The 20,161-nt window shown below is 46.1% G+C and overlaps 1 protein-coding gene across 1 annotated transcript in view; it reads right to left on the bottom strand.

The window, feature by feature from the left end:
* Positions 1-20,161, bottom strand: part of LOC115498725 (SV2 related protein) — a 78,048-nt gene that overhangs the window by 2,435 nt on the left and 55,452 nt on the right. Inside the window, exons 8-15 of the mRNA XM_030292340.1 lie at positions 19,670-19,795; positions 18,835-18,963; positions 16,985-17,058; positions 13,645-13,721; positions 9,866-9,973; positions 6,268-6,379; positions 5,283-5,364; positions 1,031-1,120 (exon numbers count right to left, since the gene is read on the bottom strand). Of these exons, the coding sequence (XP_030148200.1) occupies positions 1,031-1,120; positions 5,283-5,364; positions 6,268-6,379; positions 9,866-9,973; positions 13,645-13,721; positions 16,985-17,058; positions 18,835-18,963; positions 19,670-19,795 (798 nt within the window). The remainder of the gene's footprint in view (positions 1-1,030; positions 1,121-5,282; positions 5,365-6,267; positions 6,380-9,865; positions 9,974-13,644; positions 13,722-16,984; positions 17,059-18,834; positions 18,964-19,669; positions 19,796-20,161) is intronic.

Below are 20,161 nucleotides of genomic sequence, written 5' to 3'. Positions count from 1 at the left end.
CAGGCTCTGTGCTGACAGTGCAAAGCCTGCTTGGGATTTTCTCTCTCCCTCTCTCTGGCCTTCCCTTGCTCTTGCACTCTCTCTCTCTCTCTCCAAATAAATAAACTTAAAAAAATGCACCTTGGGGTCGGCAAGGGAAGAGGGGGAAAAAGGGGGTAACTGTCTAATGAATAGGACTTTTTTTGGGGGGGGTATGGACTTTTATTTGATGACGATGTTTTGGAACTAGATAGGGGTGGTGGTTGCACAGCACTGTGAATGTGCTAAATGCCACTGACTTGTTCACTTTCATTTTTTAGACTTTATTTCTTTAAGTACTCTCTACACCCAATGTGGGGCTTGAACTCAGGACCCTGAGCTCAGGAGCCGCGTGCTCTTCCCACTGAGGCAGCCAGGCGCCCCTGAACTGTTCACTTCAAAATGATTCATTTTACGTTATGAGACTTGTACCTTGGTAAAAAAAAAAAAAAAAAAAAAAAAAAAAAAAAAAAAAAAAAAGGCGATAAAGGCTATTAAAAAAAGCAAAACGACTTCGAAATAAGATCCCTAAAAACGGACAGAAATGCTTCAAGACACACAAGGGGCTGCAAAATTCTGCAAAAACACCTCATTATCCAACTCTGAAACCACGGCCAGGGACATCTGTTTCCCACTAAATCATGTTGTTTTCAACAGTTTGTTTTCCTCTTACTTGTTTTCATCCAATTTGTTTTTGGCCCAAACAGATGGTGCACCCCCCCCCCCCCCCCCCACACCCCGGGTCTTCTGCATAGGAAAGACTTGGGTTTGAGTCCCAGCTTCTCTGCTTGCCAGCCGTGTGACCTTGAGCAAGTCGCTTTGCCTTTCTGAGCCCGTTTGCTCATTTGCAAGCAACACTGTTCCTTTCATAGGACGGGCTGTTAGGGTAAGAGAAGATGAGGTGCACGGAAGGTTCTGCAGACGTCTGAACGTGGTGTAACTGCTTTCTGTGCTCTGGCTTTTGCGCCCCTCCCCACCTCCCCCCAACCCCGGATTCGGAGGTGACACCTACCTGAGCAATGAACGGAGTAATGAGAGCACCCACTCTCGCCATGCCACTGCAGGTGCCCAGGCCGAGCGCTCGAGTTGCCGTGGGGTAGACCTGAAACACAGCCACGGATGCGGGCTTGAGAAAATGCAGGATCCTTCCCCCAGCCCCACTCTGGCTCAGGAGTGACAGGACTGACGCCCGCGGGCCCGGAGTTAGCGTGGATCACTCGGGTGTTGGTGACCCCATCGAGGGGTGGGAGACCAGGTGGGGATTCTTATCTCAAAGGGGATAGGAGGTTCAATGGAGAAAGAGGGCGAGAGGCCAAGCTGTGGGTGAGAACCCAGTTAGGGGTCCTCGGTGCCCAGGGTGGCTGGCCTCCAAAGACTCCGCCAGGAACCACTCCCCATTCTGCATCCAGATACTGTTCTCCCGCCTCTTTTCATTAGTTCACCCCGCAGCACCGGCCCCAGCCTTTCAAGGCGTTTCATTGAGACAGAGATTGAAATGCTTACACAGTTTCTCAGTTCGTACCCAGAGTGGCCCCGTGCCTAGCTCTCCCTCGGGCAAAGTGAGAAGTGACTGTGCATCTTCCAGACCAAGGCAGTGTCTTCTCCACTCCCTTCCCCAGTCTGCTGGCTGGAAGGAGGGCTCCAAGGCCCTGGGGCAGGATTTTTCAACCTTGGCACTGTGGCCCTTTGGGGGTGGGTCATTCTTTGTGGTGAGGGGCCGTCCTGGGCATCGGCGGATGTTTAGCAGCATCCCTGCCCCCTACCCGCTAGATGCAGGAGAACCTTCCATACGGCTCTCCTGAGTTGTGACAACCCAACATATCTGCAGACATTGCAAATGGCCGCTGGGGGGCAAAATCACCCTTGGTTCATCATTACTGGATGAAGTTGCAAGATGCAAAGAACTTGGGTCCCTGAATCACTGTGGAAATGGAGGCTGTCCACCAACCTGGAACACCAGGTTGGACTGTTTCATTAGTGAGAAACTGCTGTTGGGTCAATACATTCCCTTTGAGGAGTTATTTGTTACAGCAGCTAGCGTGCCTCTAACAACTCCAATGCTCTGTGCAGAAGCTCGGGAAGAATGAAGAATGTGAAGGGAAAAATAAAATTCACGCATGATCCCAAAACTCAGAGATAGCCGTTGTCACGTTTGAATGTATATCCTTCCAGGTTTTTCTATGACCGTGTACACATCTACGTTCGTTCGTTTATTTATTCGCTCAGCAAGTTTTTGAGTGCATACCATATGCATTTACCTGTGATATTTTATTTTTTTCTATTTTTTAGTGTTTATTTATTTTGAGAGAGAGAGAGAAAAAGAGAGTGAGCCCACGGGGGAAGGGCAGAGAGAGAGAGCCAAGCAGGCTCTGTAGCTATCGGCACAGAGCCTGATGCGGGGCTTGAACTCACAAACCGTGAGATCACGACCAGAGCTGAAACCAAGAGTCTGACGCTTAACCCACTGAGCCACCCAGGCACCCCTACAGAGGATATTTTAATTCACCCAACGACACAAGCAACATATAAATGTATTCTCCTTGTCAAAAATGAAATCACCCGGCCGTCCTTGGATCTACAACCTCTCCTAGGAAATACTCCCCAGAGGTTCCCGCTATTAATAAGGTGTGGAATGTATCCACCCAGGTGTGTTAAAAAATATGTGTATACAAAATACACAGCATCGTTTTTAAAATATAAACGGTATCATAGCGTACCATTCTGCAGCTTGCTCTATCCATTCAGCGCTATGTCTTGAAATCTTCTTGACATCGTATATAGATACCTACCTCGTTCTTAACTGCTCATAACCACCTCATCATTAACTGCCGTAATTGTATTCCCCGGCGGATGTTCCACAGTTTACCATTCAAACGAGATCGGCAGACATAGTATTAGAAGAGGGGCACAGACACTGAATGCACAAGGAAGTCAGGGGAGGGGGAGATCTGGGAGGGCTTCTTGGAGGAGGCAGGATTGGAGCAGGGTGAGGACGATGCCTCAGAGCGAGGGCTCCGGGGTGCTGCGGGAATGAGGGCTAATCCAGACACCCGTTTTCCCCTGGCACAATATCTGGCATATAATATTCTCCTCCCTTTGCTTCTATCTAAAATAAGACGAACTAGGGGCACCTGGGCGATTCAGGTGGTTAAGCACCTGACTCGTGATTTCGGCTCAGGTCATGATCTCACGGTTTCGTGAGTTCGAGCCCCGCATGGGGCCCAGCGCTTGCAGCTCAGACCTGCTTTGGATTCTCTGTCTCCTCTCTCTCTGCCTGCCCCCCACCCCCCGCGCTGTCTCAGTCTCTCTTAACTAAACTTTGAAAAAATAGGATGAAATAAAATACAATAGATATAAAATAAACAACCCATAATCCCTGAGTGTGGGAAACTGAGGCACGCTCAGACGCTATTGTGTGGAGCGCAAACTTGTACAACATTTTAGAAGGTGATTTTTCAACTCATCTCAATGTTTGTAACGTTGATAGGCTTTCACTCAACAATTCCATATCTTGGCATTTATTCTACAGGAAGGATACGTGTGCCCAAGACTATATAAAGCTGTTTACCTCAGCACTGTCTGTGATAGAGAAAAGTTGGAAAACAAGCCAAATATCCGTAGAATTGTTATCAACTTATGACTTGTCCAGGGTGCCTGGGTGGTTCAGTCGGTTAACTGTCTGACTTCAGCTCAGGCCATGATCATTGCATGGCTTGTGAGCTCGAGCCCCTTATCAGGCTCTGCACTGACTCCCCCACTCTCTCTCTAAATAAATAAATAAACTCTTTAAAAAATTATGATTTGTCTGTACTATATTGTAAAGTATATAATATATATGCATATATATACCATATAGTATAATATAGTATATAATATAAAGTACACATACTATATAGCATAGTATATAATATACATAGTATTTATAGTATAATAAAATAGAGTATATAATATATAGTTATATACTACCCAGTATAGTAAAGGGAGGGATAAAAAATATGTATATATACTATATAGTATAGTATATAATATATATAGTATTTATAATATAATAAAATAGAGTATATAATATATAGTTATATACTACACAGTAAAGGGAGGCATAAAAACATATATATATATACTATATAGTATATAATAGACATAGTATTTATAGTATAAAAAATGCAGTATACAATATATAGTTATATACTACACAGTATAGTAAAGGGAGGGATAAAAAATATGTACATATACTATATAGTATAGTATATAATATATATAGTATTTATAGTATAAAAAATGCAGTATATAATATATAGTTATATACTACACAATAAAGGGAGGAATAAAAATATATATATATTATACATACACCATATAGTATAGTATGTAATATGTGGTATATATTAGTATATTGTATACAGGATATACTATACGTAGTAAATATTGTATATATAGTATAGATTAGTAACTGTTAAAAAGAACAAAGTAGATTCCTATGTCCTGGGCTCACAGTCTTTCATCTTTCCCTCCGAATTTCCCCACCTCATTCTCTGCCCTGGGGCTGGCCGATGTGGACCACCAAGGGTTCCCTGGCCTTCTGGCTTCTGGTTAGGCTCAGCCAATGGGCAACCCCAGCGGGAGATGGGAGGGGGTAGAAGAGAGGGGTCGGGGTATTTATTCTCCTGATCTTTCCCTCCAGGCTGCCTCAGTCCCATGTGTCCCTCAGCTGAAGGTCACAACTTCTCTCTACGCAGCTCTCTCCTGGGACCCTGGAACACTCCCCTCTCAACATCCCACCGACTCTGGGTGGCGGCAGAGTCCCCAGCCACCTTCACCCCACTGCAAGCTCGGGGGCACTGCTATGTCACGTTCGTGTTTCCCTCAGCCTTGTCCCTCCCCACTGTAATTAGCTTCTGTATTAAAACTCTTCCCAGTTGCTCGCTTACCCAATCTGGTACACCCACTAACATAAATTAGTGTATGCTTCAAAAAAAACTGAACTATTCAAAAAGGTTGTGTCTAGGAAGGGGGAATATGGGGCCCTTTAATTTTTGGTTTTATACCGTTCACTACCATTCAGAACTTTTACCTTGAACATTAGCTTTCATAAGCAAAAAGCAAAAGACAGGAAGATAGCCTGAAATAATGAAGAGCTTCACTGTTCCCACCCAGACAGACCCAAGCCCAAGGATAAATCTCATGCTGAGGATCCCAGGCTGGATGTTTCTGAAAGCAGAGCTCCTTCCCTCCCCGACCCGGCTGCTCCCAGACACCTCTCCTACCTCAGGTGTGTAAACATAGGCTGCCTGGAAGCCTCCAGAAATAAACGCTCTTGCAATGAAGAGTAACAGAGTGAGCATATTTCTAGGGAGAGAAATAAAAAAGTCGATGAGCAGGTACTTTCTTCTGTTGACTTGTTTCAGCAAAGTCCTATGTGCCCAGGCAGAATTTATACCCTAGAAATGGGCAAAGCCCACCCTCACCCAATCCACACAGGCACACAATCCCAGTGCCATCTCTAAAGGCCTGCCTTTATAAATTTTGTCTTTCTCCAAAGTCCAGGGTAAGAGCTGCAAACGTCTGTGAGTCCAGGTTGGGGGCAAGGTCAGAGAGAAGTGATATAAACCACTTGAAAATCCAGATGGAACCTTGTAGGGGCAGGAATTGAGTCAGGTGCCAGCTGAGCCAGTGAAAGCAAACTTCTGTTCAGTATTTTTAGGATAATCCTGACCCCCGACCTTCTGTTCCATTGTTCCCATAAATGTCTGAGAACACCCCCATGTCAGGGTCTAAGCTTCCTCTCCAGGCCTTCCACAGATTCATCAGGTATGGTCTGGGGCCTCTCCGAGAGCAAGAGAGGCACAAGCCACTTCCGTATTTTGAGGCTCTCGATGGAAAAATGGAGAAATGCCAAAAGGGGATTATAAACCAGGACCCTGAAGTATTTCCATTGAACAAAGGAATGCTTTTAACCCATACATAAAGAGCTGTATGCGTGATCTCACTGGTGGACAATGTCCAAAGTCTAAAAGTGACAGTGTTGGGGCGAAACCTGAACCAAAGTGCCCTCCCACCCTTAACCCCATCAGAGGCGCAAATATGAACCCGATCCTGTGGTCAAGAGTCAAGAGTCCTAGTGAGGGGCTGGGGAGGGATCTCTCAGATGACCACCAGGAGTACAGTCCACAGCTTACAGACCCAAAGAGCCACTGACCATGCCCTGAGAAGTGGGCCTGCTGGCCAGAGAGAGGGGGTTTCACGACCCACCTTCCGACACAGATAAACAGCAGGAGGCTGCACAGGGAGAAGATGACAAAGCACAGGGCCATGGTCTTCTTGCGGCCCAGGCGGTCAATAATCCACAGAGTCACAAGGACACCTGGAAGAGAGCAGGGCACCATGGCAGGCAGCTTCCAATATGGCTCCCAACACCCCCTGGTATTCACACCCCGCATAATCACTACCCTTGAGAGTGTGCTGGACCCAGCAAGTCGCTTCCAATGACTAGAATATAGAAAAGCGTTGGGATGTCACTTCTGAGATGAGGTTATAAAAGACTGCAGCTTCTGTTTTGCTGGCATTCTCTCGCCCCCTGACTCTTCTTAGGTGCTGGTCTTAATGGAGAAGGCTACCTGGCGAGGAGCGAAAAGTGGCCTCTGGCCAACAGCCAGTGGGGAACTGAGGCCCTCAGTCCAACAACCCTGGAGGCATTGAATCCTGCCAATGACCATGTGAGTGAACGTTAGTCCCTTGCGTTCTCAGGGCCTCAGTTACTTCCCCTGCAAAATGGGACTAAGTAAAAATAAGATTCCCTAACCTCAGTAGAGACACTACAGCATGGTGCTTATTATTAATAATAACTGTTAAATGTGGGCTCAGGACTTTTACATCTGTTATCTCGCTTCATCATCAAAACAACCCCCCAAAATAAATGCTCGCAATAGCCCCACTTCCCACACTTATTCATTAAAAAATTAAGTGCCTATCTTTGTGTTAGGAACTGTCGTGCTAGGAGCTTGGGATACGCCAGTGAACAGAAACAACAAATCATAAATGTAATAAGTAAGAATTTGTTCTGAGTTTCAGAAAGGCAATACCATGGAAATCATGAAAAATCATGGTGAGTGCATGAAGTCATGGAAACGGTTATTGGCAACGTGGTGTCTAACTCTGAGTCCCTACTCTTACTGTGAGCTATTTGCGGGAAGGCTTTCGGAAGATAGATGGATGGCGTAGTCATGAGTGAAGACCGTGGGCTCTGGGGTGGGACCACAGCGCTTAGCCCTGCTGGGTGTGGGACACTTAGCGTCTTAGCTGGGTTTTCCGAGAAGCAGATCCTGGGACAAGGGCCCGGGTACAAGTGTTTAGTTGAGAGGCAACCCAAAGAAGAACCAATAGGAGGGTGGGAAAGTAAGATGCGGAAGGGAAGGCAAGAGTGCATGTCAAGCAAGTTACCACTGCGGGTCATTTCTACCGAATTCCACTGGGGGGCTCTGGGAGCCAGTATGGAATATCCATTTTAGAATTCTCCTGCCTGATGGGCGAGGAAGCTGGGGTATTTATACACCACCAACTCCTGCAATTACCGTTTGAAAGCAGCTCCCAGGTGTTAACTCCCTGACACTTGCAGCCACCTTGTTTGTTTGCTTTTAGATACTGAAGCTTTCCATTCCTCCTGAGATAGTCCTCAGGCACAGAGACGCAGATACTGGCAGCTGCAAGTTGCCAGGAACTGTTTTTGCTACACCTCTCTGAGCCTCAGTTTCTTCAGGTGCAAAATGGGAATAACTGTGCTACTTCCTAGGACTAGATGACATCATCAGATAAAGGGTAAGTATCCAAAATCTACAAAGAACTTATCAAACTCAACACCCAAAAGACAAATAACCCAGGGAAGAAATGGGCAAAAGACATGAACAGACACTTCTCCAAGGAAGACATCCAGATGGCCAACCGACACGTGAAAGAATGCTCAACGTCACTCATCATCAGGGAAACACAAATCAAAACCACAATGAGATACCACCTCACACCTGTCAGAATGGCTGACATTAACAACTCAGGCAACGACAGATGTTGCCGGGGACGTGGAGACAGGGGAACACTTTTGCATTGTTGGTGCGTATGCAAGCTGGTGCAGCCACTCTGGAAAACAGTATGGAGGTTCCTCAAAAAATTAAAAATAGAACCACCCTACTACAATTGCACTACTAAGTATTTATCCAAAGGATACAAAAATGCTGATTCAAAGGCGTACATGCACCCCAATGTTTGTAGCAATGCTATCAACAATAGCCAAATTACGGAAAGAGCCTAAATGCCCATCAGCTGAGGAATGGATAAAGAAGATGTGAGATATGTGTGTGTGTGTGTGTGTGTGTGTGTGTGTGTGTATACACCTGTATACAGGTATACACACACACACACACACACACACAACGGAATATTAGTCAGCAATCAAAAAGAATGAAATCTTGCCACTTGCAACAACATGGATGGAACTAGAGTGTATTATGCTAAGCGAAATAAGTCAGAGAAAGACATATATCGTATGATTTCACTCAGATGTGGTATCTAAGAAATAAAACAGATGAACACAGGGGAAGGGAAGGAAAAATAAAATAAGATAAAAACAGAGAGGGAAGAAAGCCATAAGAGACTCTTAAATACAGAGAACAAACTGAGGGTTGCTGGAGGGGAGGTAGGTGGGAGGATGGGCTAAATGGGTGAGGGCATTAAGGAGGGCACTTGCTGGGCTGAGCACTGGGTGTCATATGTAAGTGATGAATCAAAGGGTTCTCTTGAAGCCAATACTACACTGTATGTTAACTAACTTGAATTTCAATAACTAAGTTTTACAAAAGACTAAATGAGTCGTATCTAGAAAACATTTAGGATAGAGCCTGATATACATAAAGTAAGCATTCAATAAATACCACTCTTGTTGTAATAATTACTAGTTTTTAACAGGAAAAAGATAAATTACCTTCACTTTATGTGCAGGTTTGGATTTTTTGACTCCCCACTAGTCCTTCCAGTGTGAGTGCTGATGGGGGACAATTCTCCATGGATCTCTTATATTTTTGTGTACTGGCTGCCCTTTGTTCTGTTTGGATAGCCAACAGCCTTGCGAAGATAGAGATACCGTCTCCTTCCAGAGCAAAGAGCAAGCCTGTTATACTGTCCATAAAGATGACGTATCTCTCTAGATCAAAAGCTGGACAAGTTTCTGGCAGCCCATTATGAAAGATCTGGGTTCCCTAAGCTTGGGATTCCTTAGGTAAGCAAAGTGAAAAAGGGACTGAGGAAGATACTGGGAAGCCAAGGAAAACTGTGGAACACAGAGTCAAGAATATAGGGACTAGATCACTCACGACATGGTAGGGAATGCTCAGGTAATTCCTTAAGTAGCAACCATCATCCATTACCAGCTTTTGTGCACACTTGAGTGAGCGGGTTCTCATCAAAGGACAAGAGTCAGAGCACAGCAGCTACACCCATGACTCCATTGCGTGTGTAGCATCCACTTGGACCCTCCCTCATCATCCCTGTGGGACTTGAGAGCACGGGGAGCTGACACTAGTACGCTGTTCATGTTGTTTGCTGTGCCATGGGTAACAGTCTTTTGTCTCTGACCCAGGAGTCTCATGTCTTCTGCCAGGGAGCGTGACACGGGCGGCTTCATTTGTTAAGTAGCCTTTACAGTTCTTGACAACTTGCAGCTAAGGGTTGAAAAACTAATCTCCAGCTCCCCTAGAAAGGGGATTTTCTCCCAGGCAGCAGCACCGGGTGGAGCCACCAGATCAACAGCGGCCACATTCACGGGCTCCCCTGCCCCCGCCCCCACCTCCCACAGCTCCCTCACCTGGAAACTCAGAGAGCGTGGTCCACAGCAGATCCATGTAATCCTCCTCACTCAGGTACTCACAGGCCAGGCTGCATTTTGCTTCTACCGCCTTCTTCTGGCTAGAGACTGGAAGGTGGGAGACAGGAGAAAAAAGAGCCATTCTCAGAAACTTGAATCACACCCTCCTGCCCCCACACCTCCTTCCCTGGGTACGATTCAGCTGGGACACCGTGGAAAGAGCCCAGGCTCCGGAGTCCGACAGACTCAGGTTCGAATCCCAACCAGCAGCGCTTTAGCTCTCTGAGCCTCAGTTTCTTCACAAAACTAGAGCTGATGAAACCACTGGGCAAGGTGGGTGGGAGAATGAAGGCAGGCTGTGCATATGAGTGCGCTTAGCCCAGAAATGGCACACACTAGGTGCGTTTGTGGCAGACAGACTCCAGGGTGGCCTCGATGATCCCCACCAATATTACCTGGCCCTCATGACTTCCTTGATCTCACCTCCTCTCTCTCCCTTGCTCTGCTCACTGTACTCGAGCCACACTGGTACCCTTGCTCTTCCTTCAATACTCCTGCGTCAGGACCTTTGCACTGGCTGTCGCCTCTTCCGGGATGCTCTTTATAGATCCCATGACTAATTTCCTCACATCCTTTATATCTTTTTAAATCTCATCTCATGGAGGTCACCCCGAGCACCCCCATTTAAGACTTCAACATACCCACTGCCCCTTGCTCTGCCCCACCCTCCTGACCTCCCTTGCCCTGCTTGACTGTCTCCTTTTCCTATACATTTGTTAACAAACAGCGTGAAAGATTTTGAAATGGGCAAAATGTTTTGTCTAGTGTACCCTTATAGGTTGTCCTGCTTTTCGTTATCTTTGAGATCTGCACATTATAGAATATTGGTATTAATGCAAAGGCTTCTAGTTCATCAAAATGCAAGTTGTGTCTGGTGATGCAATTGATTACTGCCTTATGCATACTGACAAGTTGTGCCTCTAATTGTAAAGCCATTTCTGCATTTCTGATTGCCTATATACGTGTATCTTTTGAACTCTCCTTTGAACCAGTTGTTACCTCTTGTGGTGTTAGCAGACCTCCGGTGGTAGTAGACAATTCCCCACAGATGCTCACATCTCTGTATGGTTTATAAGCAGAGGCACTGACTTTCTTTGTTCTGGACTATCTTTTCAAGGACCTTGGTTTAACCAACAGCCTTGACAGGGAGCGTCTACCTTTGGAGTAAGGAACAGGTTTGCTTATGGCCTTCAATGGTCTAGTGTCTCCCCACAGGGCAAGAGCAGGCAGGCTTACCACCCAGTGTAAGAGAGCTGGGAGCCCTAAGCTCAGAGATCCTCTCTTGTAACATAACCCACTGCTCTTGGAGGTGTGACCTCCTCTCTTCACATCACCCTGTGGGAATGGGAGCTCCTCACTGGTGTAAGAAATGCTGATACTCCAGCTACTGCTATTACTGTGAGTAGCAAAGTCCTTTGTCTCTGATCCAGGAGTGTTGTGTCTTTTGCAGGCATCTGTGGAAACTGTGCACGCCTAACGTGTTAGCTGGAAAATAGGTAAATCCTCAGACTTTTCACAGTTCTTAACTAATTCATTCATTAACTGATGAGTTAAAATCTTTGACATGCGGTCATTATATATTTGTATGAGAGGCATGATTTTACCTTTTCTTAAAATTTTTTTCTTTAACCCATCACCTTCTACCACACTATGTCATTGCCTCACTTATTAAGCTATTCTCTCTCTCTTTTTCTCTCTCCCCACCAAAACATGAGCTCACAGGGTAGGGATATTTGTCTTTTGTGGTCACTGATGTACCCTAACACCCAGATCAGTATCTGGCTTATAGAAAATATTGAATAAATGACTTGTCCAAGATCACACAGCTACTTAGTGCTGGAACCCAGGCTCCCTGATTTCCACCCGTGGGCTTGTTCCACGGTATCACTTCTCCTGCCCAGGTAGAAGAAAGGGCTTTTTTTTTTTTTTAATGTTTATTTATTTTTGAGAGACAGAGAGAGCATGAGTGGGGGAGGGGCAGAGAGAGAGGGAGACACAGAATCTGAAGCAGGCTCCAGGCTCCGAGCTGTCAGCACGGAGCCCGATGTGGGACTTGAACTCATGAGTCGTGAGATCACAAGCCATGAGATCATGACCTGACCCGAAGCTGGATGCTTAACCGACAGAGCCACCCAGGCGTCCCAAGAGAGAGCTTTTAACAGGAGTTGGCAAACTATCACCTGAAGCCAAATCTGGTCTCCAGTTTGTTTCTGCCTGGCCTGCGTGCTAAGAATGGTTTTTACCTTAAAAAATTTTTTTTTGTTAAGTTTATTTATTTATTTTGAAAGAGACAGAGACAGCAAGAGCGGGGGTGGGGCAGGGAGAGAGAATCCCAAGCAGGCTCCCTGCAGCCAGTGCAGGGCCTGAGCTCACAAAACCACAAGATCATGACCTGAGTAGAAACCAAGAGTTGGACGCTTAACCGACTGAGCCACGCAGGTGCCCCTGCGTTTTTAAATGATTTTTAAAAATCAAAAGACGACTAACGCTTCATGACATAAAAATGATATGAAGTCCAAATTCGTACTCATCAAACTTTTTTTTTTTATTTTAGAGAAAGAGAGAGAACGAGAGCACGTGAGCGGGAGGAAAGGGGCAGAAGGAGAGAGAATCCCAAGCAGGCTCCATGCTCAGCAAGGAGCCCGATGCAGGGCTCAATGCCATGACCCTGGGCTCACAACCTGAGCCGAAATCAGGAGTCGGATGCGCCACTGGCTGAGCCATCTGGATGCCCCAAATTCACATTCATGAATAAGGTTTTATCGGAACACGAGCAATGCTTGTTCGTTAACCAATTGTCCACGGCTTTTTTCCTTCTTTGTATGGCCCACAAAGCCTAAAATATTGACTAGCTGGCCCTTTCTGGAAAAAGTTTGCCAACCCCTGCTTTGTAACATTCCCCTGGATCCTCCTCTGTTTTGCTTAAGCGGGTCCACTGTTGGGGGCATGTGATCTGCAGTCAATAACCAAATCCCAGACCTGCCACTGAGCCACCAACTCATTAAATCCTCACACCAATAAACCAAACTATTAACTAAGCTTATAGAGGCTTACTATGAAAAAGATAACCAGGTAAATCCTACAGACAAGTGAGAACCTGATCCCTTTAGCCTCCACCCTGGGCTCAATGCTAGGAACCTATTTTTAAAGATAGAATTGTTTGAAATCCCAGACATGTGCATATAGTCTTTGCTTCCTGGCTGTTCCTTTTGTCCAGTGGCTCCCACCTCCGGCTGCACGAGAGAATCACCGGGGGAGCTTTTAAAAGCCACTAACGCACGGGTCCGGAGATGCTGAGTAAACTGACCCGGGCATCGTTTAACTGGCCCCAGGTGATTCCGTTGTGTGGCCAGGGTTGAGATCCTACCCGGTTCTCCGACTTCACATGCACGTGAGAATTACCGCACGGGGTCACAGCCATCAAACTCAGTGTTGTACTTCATCGAGCCCTTTGCGTGACATAAGCGGTGACTCTGCTATAATGTCCCTTCTATCGTGACAAGATCGTTCGGGTTTCTACAGAGCATCTCGGAGACCGCAGTCCAGGTCTTTTGTGCTCGGATTTGGAAGAAACTTTCTCTCTGGAGTCTGTGGGACAAAGTCACTGGCGTTTGTGCGTGGCCGGGCTCAGGAAGGGCTGAACGAGGGGCGGGGATGTGTGTGTGACTGTGTATGGTGGGGTAGGAGTGGTTAGCTGGTAAAGGGAGTTTGATACTCACTGCTGCAGACATCTCCTGCCTGAAAGAGCTCAGTGGTGAGCAGAACTAATCCATAGTAAGAAAACGCATTGGAAAACCTGTCAGAAAGGAAGCAAAAAAAGGTAAAGAAATGATGGGAGAAATGCAAGATCCCCTTTCCCCAACCCCTCAGGAAGGACTTGCGTCTATAGCAGCGAGGACCAGTCTTTGGACGTGGGTGACACTGGGGCTTTGGGGGGGGGGCGGTTCCTGGGGCCCTTGAGCAGGAAAATGGCAGGTACAAAGCATAGCGGTGTGTTAAAGGTATGTGGTCCTGTGTCCTTTGAAAGACCAACAACTGTATTATATCACAGAGAACACCAGGCTGTTTTTCACAATTGGCAATAGGGAATAAAAGTTTGGGGAACCAAGACTTGGAAGAAAACAGTCATGGCTGACATCCGTCAGGGCTTCTGGGCCAAGTTGGTCAATGTGGAGAGAGAAGAGGAGGGAAAAACTTTGATAATACAGAGAACTGGGCTCAAGCTCTACCCTTGAACTCCTGAGAGTTGAATCAACTCACCAAGCATTTATTAAACACCTGCTGTGTACCCCATGCAAGTGTGGAGTCAGCAGACTTCCCTAAAATTTCAGATTAGAATGACCCAGTTAATTAATTCCCGATTGTCCCAGGAACCATAACACTCAAGTCTGTAGGACCAGAACATTCTCATCCTGTAGTACAGTTATGTGGGAACTGTCATAATTAGTCCATGGTGATAAATTTCCTTGAGTTACAATATGTGCTAGCAAATTTAGTGATTTCTATTGGGTGCAAGAAATAGTCTCTAATTAATTGCTTCCGTATTTGGGTAGCGTCGGCCCAAATGAGTCACATGCATGCAAAGACAGACACCCTTAACTAGGTCAACCACCTCCTCTCCCTTTTCAAAAATCCTGCAGACTGAGCACTTGTATTGAGCATACAGCAGGTGTTTAATAAATGCTTGGTTCAGCTCTCAGGAATGCATGGGCAGAATTGGAGCCCAGTTCTGTTTATTATCAAGGCCTTCCTCTCCACTTGCCTGCAATTGACCACTTTTCAGGACGATCCCCTGCTAATTAGCACCTCTCCTCAAAGGTGCATAAGGGAAAGGGATAAGTGGTTACACCAGAACTCCGAAAAGTGTTAGCCAGGCCCCTTCTGCACACTATTCATGCTGCATACATGATTTCGTAGAGAGTTCAAAGAATAGCTGAGATTTGACTGGTTGTGGATTTTCAGGTAATTACTCTGTACAAATCCCTCCCTTCCACCCTGCCCACATCCAGCCATCGCGAATGGCCGCGTTTTAAGGAAAATAGACCAGGATCAGGACTGAGAGTTCTAAGGCTGCACGTGTTGACCAAATCAGTGGTTCCCCAAACAGGGGTCCCATGCCACTGGTGGTACACCGAAGGCAGTATGGCCCGAAAAGAGGAGTAAGGGAGCAGGCATTATCATTTTCCTTTCAATTACAGTTGACCCTTGGACAACACAGGTTTGGACTGCAGGGGCCACTTATAAGGAGATTTTTTTTTTCAATAAATACTGCAATTACATTTTCTCTTGAAGATGATTTTAATAACACTTTTTCTCTAGCTTACTTTAAGAATACAGTATAAAATACATATAACAGACAAAATATGTGTTCATCAGTAAGGCTTCTGGTTAATAGGAGGCTATTAGTGAAGTTTGGGGGGGATCAAAAGATTTTCAACTACTCAGGGGTCTGTGCCTTTAACCCCCACTCTGCACTGTTGAAGGTCAACTGTACTTTGATGGCTTCCTAGTCTCACTTACTTGCTAATGAGTCCTCAACATCTGCCTCTCTCTCTATTAAGTACAGTAACTCAGAGCTTTGGCAAATCATCAATCTAGCTACTTTTTACTATATTTCTCTTGAGGAGGGCCTTCTCTCTATGGCCTGCTGTTAAGTTTTTTTTTTTTTTTTTTTTTTAGTGTTTTAAAAGACATTTATCTGAACGCTTGTGCACTGTTGGTGGGGATGCAAACTGGTGCAGCCACTCTGGAAAACAGTATGGAGTTTCCTCAAAACATTAAAAATAGAAATACCCTATGGTCCAGTTAGGGCACTATTGGGCATTTACCCAAAGAATACAAAAACACTAATTCGAAAGGATATACGCCCCCCCATGTTTATTACAGCATTATTTATTGTTTTTTTAATTTTTATTTTTCACATTTATTTATTTTTGAGAGACAGAGCAAGATAGAGCGTGAGTGGAGGAGGGGTGGGGGGGGGGCGGGGATACCCAGAATCTGAAGCAGGCTCCAGGCTCTGAGCTGTCAGCAGCACAGAGCCCAATGCAGGACTTGAACTCCTGGACCGTGAGATCATGCCCTGAGCCGAAGTCGGATGCTTAGCTGACTGAGCCACCCAGGCGTCCCTACAGCATTATTTATAATAGCCAAATTATGGAAGAAGCCCAAGTGTCCATCGATAGATGAATGGATAAAGAAGATGTGGTCTATATATACAATGGAATATCACTCAGCCATAAAAAGGAATGAAATCTTGCCATTTGCAATGACATGGATGGAACGAGAGAGTATAATGCTAAGCGTAGTACCACGTGATTTCATCCATATGTGGAATTTAAGAAACAACACAAATGAGCAAAGGGAAAAGAAAGAGACAGAGAAACAAATCAAGAAACAGACTCTTAAGCATAGAGAACTTACCAGAGGGGAGGATGCTGGGGGGACGGGTGAGATAGGTGATGGGGATTAAGAGTGCACTTATCATGATGAGCACTGAGTAGTGCATACAATTGTTGAATCACTGTATTCTACACCCGAAACTAACATAACATTGCATGTTAACTGTGTTGGAATTAAAATGAAAAACGTAGTTAAAAAGGACATTTAACTGAGTAAAAAGGGAGTCCAATTAAAGAAAACGACGAAGAAAAGAATAGCACGGGTGATACCTGAATAAGGCAGAAATCAGGAAAGTCATACCCAAACCACTTTATTCTGCAACTGCTGCCCACGATCAAAGAGCTATCTGTGCATCACGTAAAAACAGAAAGCAAAGGGGCGACTGGGTGGCTCAGTCGGTTAAGCATCTGACTTCGGCTCAGGTCATGATCTCACGGTTCATGAGTTCGAGCCCCGCATCGGGCTCTGGGCTGACAGCTCAGAGCCTGGAGCCGGCTTCAGATTCTGTGTCTCCCTCTGTCTGCCCCTCACTGCTTGCACTCTGTCTCTCACACTGTCCCAAAAATAAATAAATGAAAATAATAAAAAAAAAAAAAAACCAGAAAGCAAAACAGGGCATGAATGAAAGGGATCAAGGTGTCAAGAAACAGCTCTTACCATATAAACCACAGCAACAAGGTTGTCCACCTAAAATGGGGCGTGAAAAGGTCCCTCATTCTGCCTCGGTCTTCCTGTTTCAAGACAAGAACGTGCAATTTGCTCTCCTCCCCTCGAGAAGTATGGGCCCCAGCCGGCAGCCTAAGACTGTGGGCACCCACAGCAGGGAGGGAAGCTCCTGGTGGGCTGCATGCTCAGATTCCGGGAACCCAGGACCCGATCCCACGGCACAAAGTCTCCCGGCCCAGTGAGGCCCTCCAGCCAGGACCCCAGCAAGGTCTACAGGCTTGGTTCCCCAAGGATGGAAACATTCTGCAATCCCGGTAGCAGGAAGCAGACTCCTTGGGCCTGGTACCCCCAGGGATTCTCGGGCAGTGCCATGGACCCAGGGAGCAGACAGTCAATCCAAGGGGCATCCAACCATTTAATGCCCTCCCAAGCCAGCTCTAGGTCAAGATCACAAAAATCAATGTACTGAAAATCAATTCACCAGAAGCCAATGTGTCAAAGGTTGATTAGTTAAATGACCCATTTGCCAATTTCATATAATTTGCTGATTTATCGAATCTTTGCTCTACAACGTTCTTTTTTTTTAAGTTTATTTTTTATGAGCAATAGAGAGAGAGAGAGAGAGAGAGAGCATAAAGGAGGGACAGAAGGAGAGAGAGAATCCCAAGCAGGCTCTGTGCTGTCAGCACAGAGCCCAACACGGGGCTTGAACCCACAAACTGTGAGATCATGACCTGAGCTGAAACCAAGAGCCACCCAGGCACCCCTACAATGTTCTTTTTAAGAGTATATTCTAGGGGGTGCCTGGGTGGCTCAGTTGGTTGGGCGTCTGACTTAGACTCAGGTCATGATCTCGCAGTTCATGAGTTCAAGCCCCTCGTCGGGCTCTGTGCTGACAGCTCAGAGCCTGGAGCCTGCTTGGATTCTGTGTCTCCTCCTCTCTCTCTGCTCCTCCCATGCTCACGCTCTGTCTCTGTCTCTCAACAACGAATAAATGTTAAAAAAATTTTTTTAAAAGAGTATATTCTAGGACTGTGATAATATTCTTCTTAGGTATATTTAACGAAAACATTTTTCTTAGCAGTTTGAGAAACGCTTGCTTATTTAACCATGCTAAATGTTTAAAAAAAAGATTATGGGGGCGCCTGGGTGGCGCAGTCGGTTAAGCGTCCGACTTCAGCCAGGTCACGATCTCGCGGTCCGTGAGTTCGAGCCCCGCGTCAGGCTCTGGGCTGATGGCTCAGAGCCTGGAGCCTGTTTCCGATTCTGTGTCTCCCTCTCTCTCTGCCCCTCCCCCGTTCATGCTCTGTCTCTCTCTGTCCCAAAAATAAATAAACGTTGAAAAAAAAAAAAAAAAAAAAGATTATGGGTTTTAGGTGGCTTAGTCTACCTGTGAATAGTCCTCATGAATAAAAATATATTTTTTGGTATATTCTTGAATGAAAAGACAACACCCATTAAATAGGTTTATTGAATGTATTTGAGAATGTTTGTATTTATTGACTATATTTTGGAATAGGTTAATATATTTAGAAATAGATCCTTTAACATATTTATAGAGAGCATATATTGAGGAAATAAACGTGTTAATACATACACAGGAAAAACATACTCCTATTTGCTACATATATTCAAAAAGTTCCTTGAAACATTTTTTGGTAAAAAAGATACACTGGCAAGTTAATTCAGGAAAATTGGCTTTTGGGGAATTAGTCTGCTTGTGCGCTTTTTGCTTGTCTCAGAATTTGCCACCTCCTTGGAGAGCACGCCCCACCCACACACACACTCCCGCCCAGGCGCACGGACACACACACGCCACAGACAGCGGGCCAGGCACCGACCTGTCTGGAGATGATGAGTTTCCCCAGCGGCATGGGGGCTCCGTTTTCTGTCGCTATCCTCTTTAAGGTGGCGATGGCCTTCTCCTGATTCCCGGACAGCACGTCATACCTCGCGCTCTCCGGCAGCCACTGTGGGGACAGGCGTGGCAGATTAGGGTGGAACAGAACACGGGGTCCCAGCCCCGTATCTCAGCGGGGTGTGGAGTCTTTAAGCTTAGGGCTCTGGAGCCAGAGGGCTAGCTTCAAATCCTGGCTCTGTCATTGATTATCCTGGTTGTGGGACCTTGAGTAATTACTTGACCTCTCTGTGCCTCCATTTCCTCATCCACAAAATGGGGATAACGATAGATCCATAGATCCCACCTCGTAAAGGCTGTCGAGAGGGTTAAGTGAGAGAATCCAAACAAAACGCTTAGCACAATACCTGGAATGGGTTCATGCAATGATTGTTGTTTCTGTTGCTATTATTATTATTAATCGGTGCGGCTGGCAGAGTTCCAAAAACATCATCTTACAAAGAATCCCTGCAGGACAGTGTCCTCCTTTACCTCCTCCCCACTGAAACACAGTGAACGGCTGAACAGCAGAAAGCCAAGTGGCCAAGGTTGAGATCTTTTTTTTTTTTTGATTATTTATTTTGAGACAGAGATAGAAGAAGAACGTTTCGGGACGAGGGAGGATGTGGGAGAGACGGAGGGAATCCCAAACATCTCAGAACGCCATGCGGGGCTAGAACCCACAAACCGTGAGATGATGACCTAAAGTGGGATGCTTAACCGACTGAGCCGCCGCCCAGGTGCCCCGCAAAGGCTGACATCTCTTAAAGGATACCTACAAAACACAGAACCGCAAAGAGAAGCAACGGGACGGCCGAGAGGATGAGCAGCCAGCGCCAGCCCAGGCTGGGCATCACAAACACGGCCAGGATCACCTCGAACACTGTCCCGATGGCCCAGAAGACCTGGCAGGGGAAAAACGGGATCAGCGACGGGAGCAGTGTGGCCGACACATGAGCAATGTCAGGGTCATTGCGGACAACGCTACTGACACGGGGGAGGGTCCTCATGGTCAGCCATGTCGGAATGGCCGTCTTTCCTGTTTTTCATATAGTTGGCAGGACCATCCTGTTGCCCATCTCCTCTGTCATAATTGCGTGGTACCCACTGGAGTGGGTACGATGTGGCAGCTCTGGTTTAGGGAGATCAACGCCGTCAATATAGCGCGAGGTCAATACGGTAACGGACATATTGTTTTTGTCTACTGACATCCATCTCTCTCGCCCAAGAGGCCCCTAGTATCCTTTATCACAACTGCCTCTTCCCTGCAG

Source organism: Lynx canadensis, chromosome D3 (assembly GCF_007474595.2).
Source record: "Lynx canadensis isolate LIC74 chromosome D3, mLynCan4.pri.v2, whole genome shotgun sequence".
NCBI lineage: Eukaryota > Metazoa > Chordata > Mammalia > Carnivora > Felidae > Lynx > Lynx canadensis.
The sequence above is the reverse complement of the archived record's forward strand: the minus strand, read 5'-3'. Positions and strand labels throughout refer to the sequence as shown.